At 44.0% G+C, this 15,138-nt stretch overlaps 1 protein-coding gene across 5 annotated transcripts in view; it reads left to right on the top strand.

The window, feature by feature from the left end:
• apba2b (amyloid beta (A4) precursor protein-binding, family A, member 2b) overlaps window positions 1–15,138 on the top strand; it is an 86,687-nt gene that overhangs the window by 53,061 nt on the left and 18,488 nt on the right. For all 5 annotated transcript variants that reach the window (XM_085759346.1, XM_085759352.1, XM_085759357.1 and 2 more), the window contains 5 exons: window positions 1,450–1,956; window positions 3,351–4,516; window positions 9,818–9,898; window positions 12,169–12,208; window positions 12,809–12,954. In XM_085759346.1, the coding sequence (XP_085615472.1) occupies window positions 1,470–1,956; window positions 3,351–4,516; window positions 9,818–9,898; window positions 12,169–12,208; window positions 12,809–12,954 (1,920 nt within the window). In that variant the 5' untranslated portion in view covers window positions 1,450–1,469. The remainder of the gene's footprint in view (window positions 1–1,449; window positions 1,957–3,350; window positions 4,517–9,817; window positions 9,899–12,168; window positions 12,209–12,808; window positions 12,955–15,138) is intronic.

Below are 15,138 nucleotides of genomic sequence, written 5' to 3'. Positions count from 1 at the left end.
GTTTGTTCTCGCTTGTCACAGTTCAGCTGCTGTTGCTTGTTCTGAATCTTAATGCAACCGAAGCTAAAATACCGTCCTCTGGCCTGTTTAGTGTTGTTCATACCCTTTTTATTCAGCTTTTATTGGATGTCTTAGTGGCACATTTAATATTCAGATTACTGGGATTTAGTGCTGATCTGTTGGTGTTAGCACATACTGGCTTAAGAAGAGAAAAAAAACTCCCACTATTACCTTTTATATTAGACAATGCAGACGACCTACGCTCTGCAGAAAAGACACCTCTCCACTACAGAAGGACAAGAGGAGAAAATACAGGATAAAACGGGATTCTTGCAGGAAACAGACAATTATTATTAAAAATAATAATAATAATTCTTTAACACTTTTTGTTTTCACAACTTACAGGAAACTACAGCTTTTAAATCCCTTCGTAATGAACTGTACCTGTGATGGTGTCTGTGTTAATAGATGATCCTTATCCTAGTCAGACTTTTATCTGTCTTTTCTTTTTTTGTTTTGTTAAGTCTGATTAATATGTTTTTGGATTATCATGATCAACGCATAATAAGATTTGGCGTAATTAGCCTGACTTTTATTTTGAAAGTTGAACTATTGATGCTTTTACAGCTCAACAACTTATTTGCTTTTTAGTTTTATCACGTACACCGAGCCGCTTGTGAGCCACAGCAGGAGACGTCTCTCTGTCTTCTCACCTGCACCACTTAACCATTGTTTTCCAGGTTGTACATTCTCACTCAGCAGCCTACTGAAGAATCAATACGAGTCTTAATTGACTGATCATCTCAAAGCCCAGTGGTGTCGGTGCACATGTGCAACATCCACTCTATGTAGAGATGACCTTGATTTGGCTATTGACTCTTTGTGTGGCTGTCTCATTAGTTTTTATGTGGAGTTGGTTTGCTTAGAGAGGCTCTATACTCTTTGTGTCTGTTGTTCTTAAATTGAATCTTTATATTATATTTAGTCTGCTGTTGTTTATACGAGTCCAAGGTTGTGCTTAGTGGGCACAAATGAGTCAGACGGGAAGCTACTTAGTTCAAATATAAGGATGGATTGTTTTGTCAGGCACTGAAAATCGGTCGCAGCTCTTTGCAAAGTGTAGAAAAGTGAAGCGAAGGAGATAAATGAAGGACTATTTTTGTAAGGCTGTGCTGCATATCCTGTGTGTGTGTTTAAAAAAAAAGGGGGGGGGAATCTACTCCTGGCGTTTCGATGAAGGGTGGTATCAATTTGTTCAGCCTGCCAAAACACGCAAACACGGAGTTGTACTTGTCTTAAAAGCTTAAAAGCTTACAGTTCAGCTCTCAACATTTTTGTTTCATTTAATTTTATTGTAGTATGCTTCTCCTTGGTGTGGATACTGGGTTTCATGGGGAGATTTAACAGTTGTACTAAAGCTGTGCTCTTGTGTCTTTATCTGTTCTCCAGGATCAAACCAATAACAATGCATGGCCTGTAAGCCGCCAATCATGGCTCATAGGAAGAGGCCGGGGACCAGCGGAGGAAACAGCATGGCTGCTCCCGGCCCTGTCTCCTGTCCCACCCCTCATCCTACAGAGCCATGCCATGACCTGAAAGCCCTCCCCCCTCGGCAACGCCCCGTCCGCTACCCCAAAGAGCCACGTGACCCGAAGCCCCCGCCCCCCCGCACCTGTAAGGCACAATACTCCTCCCCCAAGTCTCAAGACATCGGTCGAACTCACACAGAGGTGAACGACGTGGACACGCAGGTCGAAGTGAAGCGCTACGGCAGCCAAGCGGACGCGGAAGTGGAGGATCAGCGGCCGGCGACGCCCTCCACACCCGAACACGAACCATGTCACCATGGCGACCACAACCAGGCGAACTTCCACGGTGGAGCTGACAGCCTGGATGACGACTCCAGCTCCGACTATATCAACAACACCTCAGACGACGAGGAAGATTACGATGACGGTGGGTGTGTGTGTGTGTGACGTCAAACTATTTCTTGTTCTTGGAAGAATTTTCCTCGTCCTTTCACTGTGATTACTTTCCATCATCAGTCCTACATCTTTCAGCAAGCTTTGTGTGCAGAGTGCTGAGAGAACACCCTTATGTCTATTTCTTTTTCTATATGAAACAAACACTGGACTGAGAGAAAACATGAAAAAGCACAGAAAGAAAGTTCAGAAAATCAAAACTCGATCCTAACAGAGACTGCACCAACACTGAAAGTAGAAGAAGAAGAAACTATTCAGGAGTTCATTCTCCAACGTGACAAAAGCCTGAGGTGACTAAAGGTTAATGCTAATATCAACATGCTAACATGCTCACAGTGATAATACTGATCTGCTGCTGGTGTTCAGCCAGGACAATGTTAGTTTAGTATGTTGGCACACGGACGTTTCTTAATCAGTGCAAAACACTAAATACACAAGCCTGCAAGTATTAAACTAATTATGATCATCAGTGATATTGTAATTCATCATGGCAGGGACATGGATGTCTGTATTTCATGGCAGTCCAACAAAATGAAACACAAAAAACAGCCTTGTAGCAGGACTGGAGGAAACGGAGGGAATCACTGAGATGAGGATTCATCCCGTCTCAGTCTACACCAAAGAAACAAAGGGGCCAAAATGGGCGTCTTGAAGGGGAACTATGCAAGTCTGGTCACTTCTGTTTACAACAAAGTCGGCGAGAAAGCAATCGACAGAGCGGTACATAACGTATATATCATATAAGATGTTACAACGTATATATTTGTGTAGTCTTATCTATAAACAAGAGGTTACGGGGCACGTTTGTGTCGTGGTGCCGCAGAGACGAGAGCTGGGACATCGGGACGGCGGCGCTGATCTTGCAAAGTTGTTTTTCAGCCAAGAGACGCTAGGTGGAAGGCAGAGAGCCTCCATTCTCCCTGGAACTAGTTATATGTCGTTTATTAAACCATCACAATAAAGCTGTAAGGTACAAATGTAGCATAGTTAAGGTACAAATCCTGCATAGTTCCTCTTTAAATAGAGAAACACAAACATCTGCCTTGTGGTGGGACTGGAGGAAACTGAGGGAATCATTGAGATGAGGATTCATCCTGTTTGAGGCGACATCAAAGAAATGAAGTGGCCAAAATGGGCATCTTAACACCTGTTGGCATGGCTGAATAGATACACTGGCAATGCCACCCATTTTGCACAATTATGCAGTTTAGTAAAATGTCCAAATATCTGAAATCCCTCCTGAGAAACTTGGCCTGTAAAAGTGTTTCAGATTGATAATACAACACAGTGACTGATTTTTAATAAACAAGCACTAGATTAAGAAACTCTCTCTCTCTTTCTCTCTGTTTGTGATCGTGACTCCCTCAGGACTGGCAGAGGAAGACGAGGGTGTGACTTACTACATCCGTTACTGCCCAGAGGACGACAGCTACCTGGAAGGCATGGACTGCAGCAGCCAGGGAGACTGCAACCACAGCCACGGCCACGGCAACGGCCACGGCAACAGCCAGGGGGACTGCGCCGGCGCCACGCAACCGGTCCCACCACACACTGATGAATGCCAGGAGGCTGTGGAAGGATGGGTGGAGGAGGAGGAGGAGGGAGAGCGAGAGGGAGGGGTGAGGAGGGAAGAGGAGGAGGAGGAGTGGGTGGAAGATGAGGAGGAAGAGGGAGCGGTGAGGGAGGAGTGGAGAGAAGAGGAGGAAGAGGTGAGGGAAGAGTGGCGAGAGGGAGACGAGGAGGAGGGGGAGGAGGAGGAAGGAGGAGGAGGAGTCAGACAGGAGCAGTGGGCGGGGCCGGAGAGGCTCAGGGTGGAGGAGTGGGTGGAGGGGGAGGGGGGGGAGGTCCGCTGCGAGGTGGTGGAGCAGGACCCGGACGAGCAGATATACATCGGGAGACCGGAGCCCATCCTGGACCACCACCATCACCATCATCATCACCACCACGCACAACAGGAAGAGGAGGAGGAGGAAGAGGAGGAGGCGGAGAGCGAGGAGTACTGCCACCACCACGAGGAGGAGGAAGAGGAGGAGGAAGAGGAAGGCGACGAGGAGGACAGACACGGACGGGCCTACCCCGGAGACTACTACTCGCCCGAGGACAATGGGAACTCGGTGCGCGTCGTCTCTCCGTACCGCGGCCGCAAGGTGCTGGTGGTGGAGGGGGAGACGGGCGAGGAGGCGGAGGAGGACATCGACCAGATCGTGGCCGAGATCAAGATGAGCATGAGCATGGGGAGCCTCAGCAGCGGCACCACCGACCAAAGCCCCGAGGAGCTGGCGCAGGACCCCCCGGCGGCGCCCGGCGACTACCCCGCTGCTCCCCCTCACGCCAAGCCTCCTGCCTCCACCGACGCCGCAGCCCCCTACCCGCCACAGCCGCCGTCGACGCAGACAGCAGCTCACCATCGCCATGACAGCAGGCCCAAGTCCCTGAATCTCCCCTCCATGCACCACAACAACCCCGACCTCCAGAGGGGCGTCAAGCCGCATCCGCGCTCCCCCGAGGACAGACAGAGATGGTCGCAGGAGCAGGTGAGCGTTGCTGCTGCTGTTGCTGTTGTTGTGTCACATTCGCTCATCCAATCCACTTTATTAAAGGTCCAGTACGTAAAATGGGGCAAAAAAAACGGAGAGGGACCCGTGTGCAGGGACAAGGGCGCCGCCATAGCTCAGCTCATCCATACCGGAAGTCACGACCAGAAGTTGCTTTTCTTCGTGTATATTATTTCTTTGTTATTCTAAGAACCCCCTCTCTCTCTCTGGCCTGTCTAGCCTCTCTCTACCTGGTCTTTTTACTAAACTTAACCAACTCCTTTCTTCATTGCCTAAACCCAACCAAAGCACACCCACCAAAGACATTTCATTTCTTTTTTCTCTCTCTCTCTCCTGGTCTGCTGTCAGCAGGAGCGGTGCTAGCCGTTAGCCGTTAGCCGTTAGCAGCGTTTTTTAATAACTCAATAACTTAAAGGTTGAATATGTAGAATATTTATTAAAAGCTATATTTTTTCAAAAATAATACATCCACGGGGCGTTTAGAGGGGTACAGAATGAAAGTATTGCTTTTCCATAAAAAATTTTTTTTTAGTCTGAATTATTATTTTTAATATTTTTGACGGGCTCGACAATGACTTTCTGTCAACGTTCTGTTTACATCCGTACCTGCCTGTAGCCGACATGTGGCTCAGTTCTCCACTGTTTTCCTGCCTCCTCCCGGTCGGATGCGTTTGTTTCCAACCAAGCCTTTTTTAATAATCAATCGGTGGATCAATGGATTATCATATACTTGTTAGGATGGGTGTATTTGTGTGGTCTTATCTGTCATAAACACGTTTATCGTCGCGGACTTTCGGTGCCACGGAGCTCCTTTTTTTTTTTTTTTCCAACTTGAGGAGAGCAGTGACAGCGGAGGCTCTGAGGCTCTGAGCAGCAGCGGTGTGAAGGCAGAGAGCCTCCACTCTCCCTGTAACAAGCTACAAGTCATTTATTATGCTGTTAATGACGGTAAAAATGAAACAGAAGGTAAATAACCTGCTTAGCTCTCCTCCTCTGCTGTCCTCTGTTCAGAGCGGAGTCCCTAGCAACGGCCCGTTTTACCTAGCAACGGTCTGGCAATCGACTGCTGGAATTCTTTTTCTGTTGTTTTTCTTGTAATTCTACATAGTCAACCTTTAATGAACGATCCATGCAAAAAAATATTTAGTTAGCTCAATCATGTTGTAACTAAGATATCCGCTGGAAAAAAAATATTTTATCATGGACCATTTGAGTTACTGAGTTGTTTTTTTATCTGAGAAATGATACACACGAAGAAGAGCAACTTCCGGTCGTGACTTCCGGTATGGATCAGCTGAGCTAATGGCGGCGCTCTTGTCCCTGCATACGGGTACTCGTGAAAAAACGTGATATCCAGCGTTCAGATTCTAGATTGTAACACTCACTCACTCCCTCGCTCGCACTCACCCCTCCCGTCGGCAAAGTGACGGTGGACTCCAAGGACACAAAAACTTGTCTTCCACGACTGTGAGGACTCGGAGTATTTCAGGAGCATTGAACAATTGAGTGAAGATCAAAACCATTTTACGATATATCTGCTGCTTCCTTCCTTCGTCGCTAAATGTGCTCTCTGTCTGGCTGGATTTTACGTTCTGGCTGCCGTACAAACATGGTGGCGCTAGATGGAGACGCTCTCTAAAGCAAGACCCTTGTTGTATGTATATAAAATAATAATTATAAGGCTACGAAAACCAAACAAATTTTATTTTATAGCGATTATACACTTGTACAAATATATTCATATATTCAATAAACCTTGCCAATTATCACACACTGGACCTTTAATATAGCACATTTCCAGAATATATATAGAACATAAAATAGAGCACAAATATCATAAAGAAAAACGTAATGTGAAAAAAAAAAGATAAAAAATGATTTAAAAAGGAATAAATAAAGAAGATAAGAAAGAGAAATAAAAAACAGAGGGATTAAAAATTCAATAAAATTTGAATAAAAAGACAAACAAGAACAGAGATCACACAACTCTCTCATGCTGAGTTAAAGGCCAAAGAATAAAAGTAAGTTTCAACACGTGATTTTAAAGTAGGTAGGGTCAGGGACATGATTTTTTCTAATGGCAGCTCATTCGACAGTTGAGGAGCCACCACAGAAAACGCTCGTGTTTTTAGTCTCACGCCTCAATTACACTCGTGTGTGTCACAGCGGACGTCGGCCCGACCGTTGACGTCTCCCGCTGGGAATCCATTTCAGCACCTGTTGGTCGCACCGCAGCCAAACTAAATGGATGTGTCATGTATTATCCAGCTTCACTGTGGTTTAATTATAGACCCCAATGTGACTGTGACTTCATATGCTTTCATTTCCTTTTGTCATATAAAGTATAGTGACATTGGGGAAGCTTTGTCGCTTGTCTTTTCCAGCCAACTACTGACATCAAAACTGTAATCAAGAGTTATTGAACCTTTTTTTGTGTGTGTGAGGTTTTCATTAGGTATTTTTGTAGCCGCAAAAGCCCCAACATATATTTATGATTTTAGAAAAAGAGAATAGAAATAGATTCCACTGCTACACCAGAACCTCTTAGCATTAGTCTAATTCATGTTTATCCCTGTTGCTTTGGCCCGCAAAGAGGATGAAACAAACACAATATAGATTTTTAGTTTAAAAAAATCTTAAAAAACAAATATGATAGTTGATGTGGTTAATTTAGTCATTAATAAATCCTGCTGTTGTTTCCACTGCATTAAAAAAGTTGCATTAAAAGCTTACAGTATAAAATTATTTTTCTTTCAACCTTTATTTAATCTGGAGAATCATTGAGAGCAAGCAAGAATGTATTTCTATTTAAAAACATAGTCAATTCAAGTCTTATTTAATTTCCCATTGTGGGTTCACATAGGTTAAAGGTGCAGATAAAGTTTTAAAGGTTGAATAGGAAGAACATAATGCAACAGAAGAACAGAACATATGTCCCGTATATACATATATTAAGGCTGTTTCATTTCTCTGTAGCAGAAAACCCTTTGCCACTGGGAATAATTAAAGGAGCTTGGTGTTCAGGAGCTGGAGATGAGTTACAGGTGACACGTAACTCATTGCCATCCAGAGAATAGCTGGAGCCTCACCCCTCCCCCCTCCCCAACGTTACCTTGAGATGTCCCCCTCCTCGTCTCTCTCTCAGACCTGGATGAATGCACACACACACACACACACACACACACACACATGCTGCTCAGTCACATTGATGGACTCGCACACATGCTGAGCTCCCCCATCTTCTAAAAGTCAGATGGTAAAAGGAGAACAGGGATAGTCTCCTGTGAGCATCCTGCTGATACACACCTGCTCCACAGTGCGCACATGTGCTCGCACGCTGGCTGTGCGCGCCTCATTTGTGGCACAGAACTGGGTCAGACAGTGTAACTGGATTAAATTGGAGGAATGTACAGTACTGTCGTTTTGTCCCCGTGTTTTTAAATGAAATGTCCTCCAGTCCGTACACCTCCGTAACCTGACCCGCGAGTGAACCAGGGCAACAATGAATTCAGTGAATTTTGGGGGAAAAACAGATTTGCTGCACAGTGTGGAGACAAAAAAGATTATTTTAAAAGAGGAGTTATAAAACAGCGGGAGGTCATCCGGCACACGGTCTGTTGCTGTGAAGCGTTTGTGGAAAGCAAAGTATTTCAATGATGTTGTAATCTCATTTTGTATCGACTACAGCTACAGCAGTTTGTCAGTGTTAAAGTCTGTGTTATGTTAGGATGAAACAATGGTGCTAAAAGCAACTAGTTTGATATTAAGAGTGTTTGCAGTTCTTTTTTTTCACCTATTTCAAACCAGACCACAATAGACACAATTCAACAAGACCGTTAACAGAACAAGAACAACCAAACAATAAACACTAACACATCAATACAGTAACAGTACAGTAAGAAAATAACAATACCTGGCTTGAAAAGGGGATGGATGAAGCATAGCTTAAAGCTTTTTTTTTTCTTGTTTAAATAGCTTTTCTTAAACAGGTTCACTTTGATCCATTAGTTCATTAGATATTGTGCTATATGTTTCCAGTATTAGAGTGGCATGGATTATAATTATATGCCCTTCCATAAAGACCAGACACTCTCTGGTAAAAGTACTGTAATTATGATTCTGTTACCGTTTTGCATATTATAGCTTAACATTGTGTTGCCATTAGATAGATGTAGTGTTCATATCTTTAGTTTCAAAGATCGAATAATCATTTTATCCCATTTCTGTAAGAAGTATTACTCATTGAGCTTGTATATCAGACAACAGACGTCTACCCTTGGCTGGAGAAAACATGTTGACTTACAGCATTAAACACTTGAGGTTTATTTGATAAGTAGTTTCTTAAGTCCAAGAGCATTTACTCAATTACTAAATATCATTATCGTTATGCTAAATTTCACCCCGTTGTGTGTGTAAACACAGATGCACACATTGTTAGAGGCAGCCAGTCATCTCAGCAGTGGTCTTGTGAATGTTAATTATGTTAATGGATTAAAATTGATGTGGTGCTGATTTATTGATGATAAAGTTCTACATGTAGCCTATTAAACATTTGTTGTTACAGATGAAGGCATGTACAAAGTTTGACTGGATTCACACGGGACAGTTTAGCATTCCATCCCGCCAAACAACAACAACACGAATCTCATTAATGTAATGGCTGTTTGCACAACTGAGTTGGGCTGCATGATGAATACTGATCAGGACTTTATGTTTTCGCTCTCTTTTTGCAAAGGAGGCCACTAATATTATGTTTGCGGTAATTAATTTCAATTCCAGATGCACAGCAGCGTGGCTCTTTCCTCTGAAACACACTCTCTTAATGCCACCATAGAGGAGGAGGAGGAGGTTTTATTGGCTTTAGGATTTAATTTCAGCCAGTAATACCATTGAATGTTAATGAGAAGTTGTGAACTGCAAACTAGGGAATAAATGTAATCCTCCCTCTTTGTTATCATATGCTGGATGTGTTGTGTACGTCCATATAGACGACAAAAGAAAAGCTCTATCTGGAGGACAAGTGAAAGACAAAACTTTACCATGTGTACATTAACGCCTCTAATAAATATACAATTCACAACATAAGCATAAAGAGACATTTGTTGTGATTAAGCCAGAGGGTTTTGACAGTAAAGGACTTTACTTTCACTTATAAAAGGGACCACATGGCTGCTGTGACATTTCCACAAACCTGAACCAAATGTCCATGTGTTATTCTCTTTTATCTTAAACCTAATTTTCATCCGCTCGCACCTGTTCTTTCTGTTTTTGACCCGCCAGGTGAGCAACGGCGCAGAGCAACCCAGAAAACAGCAGCGCTCCGACCTCAACGTTCCCCTGGAGAACAACAATGTACCGGAGGTAAGACGTCGGAGGACTCTAACTACTGTAACTCTGTCGCAGCGTTTGTTTCCCTCATCCTCCTTTTAGATCTGTGGGCGAGGTCGTTCACACTTAAGACAGAGGCTGTTGTTGTTTATGTGCGTGAGTCTGTGTGTGTGTGTGTGACTGTCTGAGTAAATGAGTAATTGTGTAATTACAACCTCAGCCCATGTCCTCTGCTTACGGCGTGATAGCGTCCTGGTAATTGAGCAGCGTGTCTCATCGCCGTTTTTATGAGAGCCATTTTTCACTGAGATGTCTGTGGGCTGGTCGCTTCCTGTTCAGGCTCCGCCCATTGTCCTTGTGTGGCGTAAACTTCCTGAATGTGGATCCAGTGGAGCGAGTGTTTGACTCATGAATTGCTGCACATTACATACACAGATCTCTCTCTCTCTCTCTCTCTGGACTGCAGCTTCCTCCTCCTCCTCCTCCCTCCTTTACATCTTCTCTCTCCCACCTCCCACTGTTATGTCAGCGTGTGAAGTGGATGCGCAACTCTTTGCACCCACTTTTACACCCACTTTTCGCAGTGCCCTTGAGCAAAGTGCATGCATGGAAGTTGTGCAGCAGTAGAAATGCCGAGGTGTAAATGCATGTTAACGGTGTGAATGTGGGACAAGGCGCTGCTGGAATATAATAGAAATGTCTGGATATTTATGATGCCTGTTCCGAGTAAACGCACCGAAGGGAATTTCTCTACAGGGACCGAGAGTTTAGCCGGCCTCGTGTCCATTCAGTACAGGACTAAAGTTTGTAAATGTATTTTTACGTCATCAATCTTTTTAAAACCAGGTGAGAGGGGGTTTGTTTTGCTTCTGTGCAGTCAAGTGGGAGAACATTTAACCTGCTGCAAAATACTGCCAATATAAAAGCTATTGTAACAGTTATTGTAGTTGCGGGATGCCTTCTTATATAAAAAATATATAATAAATATAGTAAAACCAGTCATGGAAAACACATAATGGAAAATAACTTTAAAAAAAGTCAAATGTCCTGGAAAAGCTTGAGTTGCCCTGGACAATTATTCATCACATTGTGACATCAGCTACCAGAGCTCTATTTGACGTTTTCAGACCCCGCTAAAGATTTCTATTCCAGTGCCTATAGCGAGAAAACTAGAGACTCTGAGTTGATAGTGTTACCAGTATTGGACCGCGAGCATGAGGGTGCACATCTTTAAATCAGATTTCTGGGGGCGAGAGAGGAATAAAAATAGAAACAATCATGTGCAAAATAAGGGACAACTGTCGAAAAGAGCACTTCTCCAAAGCATGAATGGGACGGGGATGTATTAGTGTATGGTGTGATAACATGTCTGTCAGACTGTAGCAGTTGAAAATGTCCTGGAAAATGATTTAATGAAAAGAGTGGGAACCCTGTCACGCTATTGCACTAGAAAGAAGAACAAGGAGGGCATCATGTCTTACACAGTGACGGTCAACTTGTACGTTTGTGGAAGGTCACAGAGAGAAGTGATATCCCATCCTGAATAACCTCTTCTGTACTCTCTTATACTTGAAGCTAATTCAGCTTCCCAGCGCTTTGTGTCATAATTTAAGACAGATGCTTCAGTCGAGACCTGATCTAGACTTAAAGAGGAACTATGCAAGATTTTTAACCTTAACTCTGCTACATCTTTACCGTAATTGAACAGCTTTGGTGTAATTGTGATGCTTTAATAAATTAGTTGTAACTTGTTCCAGGGAGAATGGAGGCTTTCTGTCTTCCACCTATAGCGTCTCTTTGCCGAAACCCAACCTTGTAAGATCAGAGCCTCCGACCCGGTGTCCCAGCTCTCGTCTTGGTGGCACTGCAACACAAACGTTCCCTGTAACCTGTAATCTCTTGTTTATGACAGATAAGACTACACAAATATACACATTGTAACATCGTATATGATATATAACGTTATCCATCGCTCCATGGATTGATTTCTCACCGGCTTCGTTGAAAACAAATGCACATGGCCAGGAGGAGGAAGGTAAAAGGGCAAAATAGCAGAAAAAGTGACCAGACTTGCATAGTTCCTCTTTAAAATAAAACAACCAAGATAGTCTGACACATGCTGTTATATGAATATGGTATTGTTCATGAAGAAAAGCTGCAGTTTTCTATCCTAACAACATCTCAACAGTGAGTGAAACATAAAACCCTGTGATTGGTTTATTTCAGACCGGTGACACAGTGTTTAATTTGCTGTTAACGTATCCACAACAATTTATCTGTCATATCTCGTTTTTGTCTTCCAGCCAACAAAGAAGGTTGCGTCGTTCCCCAGCTTTGTCGACGGTAAGTTAATCTGTCGGCGCACCTGTTTTGTTGGGTGATGAAATCAAAATATTGTAATTGCATGGAGCGAATCCAAAGACTGTGTCGCCTTGTCGCGGGGGCCTGGTGGTATCATTCGTACAGGGCGCTCTTTTCAAGGCCGCTGGGCAGATGCTGGGCCTTTAATAACCTGCGAGGGGGGGCTCAGTTTGCCTGTCTGCTCCCTTCAGATCATGACAGCACATTGTGTCCCTGAGTGGGTGTCTGAGAGTCCACATCTACATATCACAGACACAAATTAATCTCAGCCCGGCCTCCCACCAGCTCCCGCGTCTCCATTAGCTCAGAACCAGTGGCCATCTCGCTGCTCAGACCCAGCCAGCCTGTTATCGCCTTTTTTTTTTTTTTTTTTTCCTCCTCCATCTCCAGAGCAACAGGGTTTTGGCTCCGTTTCTCCACGCAGCACGTTGACTTGCAGTGATTGCGATCTGCCTCTCCACCACCACACACTGAAACTGAAACCCTTTCAGTCTTAACTGTGCTCTGTCTGTCCCCTCCCCATGCCCCCCCCCCCACCCACCTCGCTAATCACCATCTTCTCTGCCTCTCTCCCTGGCTCAGTCCCAGGCCCCTGCGAGCCAGAAGACCTGATTGATGGAATTATCTTTGCTGCTAACTACCTGGGCTCCACTCAGCTGCTGTCTGAGAGGAACCCCTCCAAGAACATACGCATGATGCAGGCCCAGGAGGCTGTCAGCAGGGTCAAGGTACTCAAAAACACACACCCACACACTTCCAGCCACACACAGTCAAACATGCAAACACAAGTTTAAAGGAATGGTTCACCAAAAAATGAAATTCAGTCATGCTGATGAATACTCCAGAGTAGTTTTTTTATTCCTCAAAGTGCATCTGGAGACCCGGGAGGCCGGTTCGTAGTCCAACGAAATCCTCATATGACAGTAATAGCGCCAAAAGGTCCATAAAACTAGACAAAAACCTTGTAATAATCATCCACACTGCTTGTCCACTGCAATCCAAGTGTCCTGAAGGGATATAGTCAAGAGTTTACTCGACACAACGTCATTTGGGACATTTTTACAGCCTAAACAGTCCTGTATTACACGTGAATGTGAGAGCGCGCCCCAGGCAAATTCAATACAGGACTGTTTAGGCTGTAAAATGTCCTAAATTACGTTGTTTTGAGTAAATTCTGGACTATATCCCTTCTGGACACTTGGATTGCAGTGGACGAGCAGTATGGAGGAAGATTACAAGGTTTTCTTGTAGTTTTATGGACATTTTTGTGTCGGGCGCTATTGACTCTCATATAAGGATTTCGTTGGACTACGAACCGGCCTCCCAGGTCTCCAGATGCACTTTGAGGAATGAAAACTACTCCAGAGTATTCATCAGCATGAGGGTGAGTCAGTAACGACTGAATTTCATTTTTTGGTGAACTATTCCTTTAATCCTGCTTTTTTTTTTTTTTTTTTACTCAAGGTATCCAGTGTCCAAGATCATAAATAAGAACCTCTGCTTAATCGACATCCCCCCCCCCCATGTTGTTGCTTCTCCCCCCGGAGCAGCTTTACACCTCCTTTTTGACCAAAAAAGTCACAGGAACTAATCTCAGGGACTAAAGGGGCGATTTCCACTGCACAAATCTGACCCAGGGGACCAACAGCCTTTCAAGTAACTCAAGGAATTTAACCTGCGTTTTCATCCAGAGGAACCAGAGACTAAATTTAGCTCCTCTGGCTCCGGCTGTACAATAGATTCAGGTGAAAGAAGAGTCGCTGGTCTAGGGATAATATTTTCCATTGGTTCAGGAAATGTCAGGATGCAATCTGCAGGGCTCAGTGTTGACTGCTCACACAGACACACACACGCACACACACACATAGCACACAGAGCTGCTGCTTCCACTTTGGTGCAGCTTCAGTCACAAAAGAGGGAAGTGATGGATGCAACTCGTATTTGCTCCAGAAATATCTTGTTGTTGACTAAAGTTTTGTTTACGGCTTCCTGAATAGTTAAAAAAAAAAAAGGAGAGTGATAGAGAGAGAGTGAATGAACTGAGCACGCAGCAATCAAACAAGAGGAAAAAAAAGAGAGAGAAAGAGACAGATAATGGATGTGTGGGGAGCGGCAGTGAGAGAACAAAGAGTGAACAACAGAAACAAAACTTTGCTCTACAGCAGAGAAAACATCCAACCACAAAACAGCCAACAGATCGTCTGTGTGGAAACAGTGTTGGGGAGTTTTCAGCCTCCTTTTTTATTATTTTATCACATCAAACCCAAACAACAAAACACAAACCGGGGCGTCTCTGTTTCAAACAGCCCTGTCGTTTTCCAATTTGTCCTTGGTCTAATTCCCCTAATCGTTTACAGTTCTTCTCAACTAAACCTATTTGCTTCTACCAGTCGCTTTGTGCCACCCTGATTAAATCTGAAGAGCTGCAAATATTAGGAAAATTATTCAGGTATTCAGAGCCACCAGTTATGGTTTGCATTTCACATGTGCATGTCTTATATTAGAGCAGACTTTGTAGGGGGAAATTAACCAGATAACACAGTGACACAGTCCGGTTTGGCAGCTCCTGAGTCACTGCACCAGAGTTTGAATTTAGATTAGTAGTTAGTAGTTCTTAGAAACTTAGAAAAGGTCCCTGAAAAAGTTCCTGACATGGAAAACATCTATTTGAGAGCCTCTTCCCCTCTAACTCATTCCCGGCCCCTGGAGGTGTTGTTAAGAAGTGTTTGTTCACACCCCAGGAGACGGCCTCCGATCAGTGCTTTTGGTTTGCTGTCCCACTCTCAAAGAGCATGTAATATGATGGCAGCTCCCTCTGCGCTCCCTGGAGATGCCAGCATAATGTAACAGCCGCCGTGTTGTTGTGTAGGTTGCAGTGGAAACTCTCTGTCAGAATATACTGTAGAGGAGAG

The sequence above is a fragment of the Trachurus japonicus genome, chromosome 3 (assembly GCF_045865225.1).
Source record: "Trachurus japonicus isolate A0001 chromosome 3, Traja_1.0".
Taxonomy (NCBI): domain Eukaryota; kingdom Metazoa; phylum Chordata; class Actinopteri; order Carangiformes; family Carangidae; genus Trachurus; species Trachurus japonicus.
This window is presented reverse-complemented; position numbering and strand designations above follow the sequence as displayed.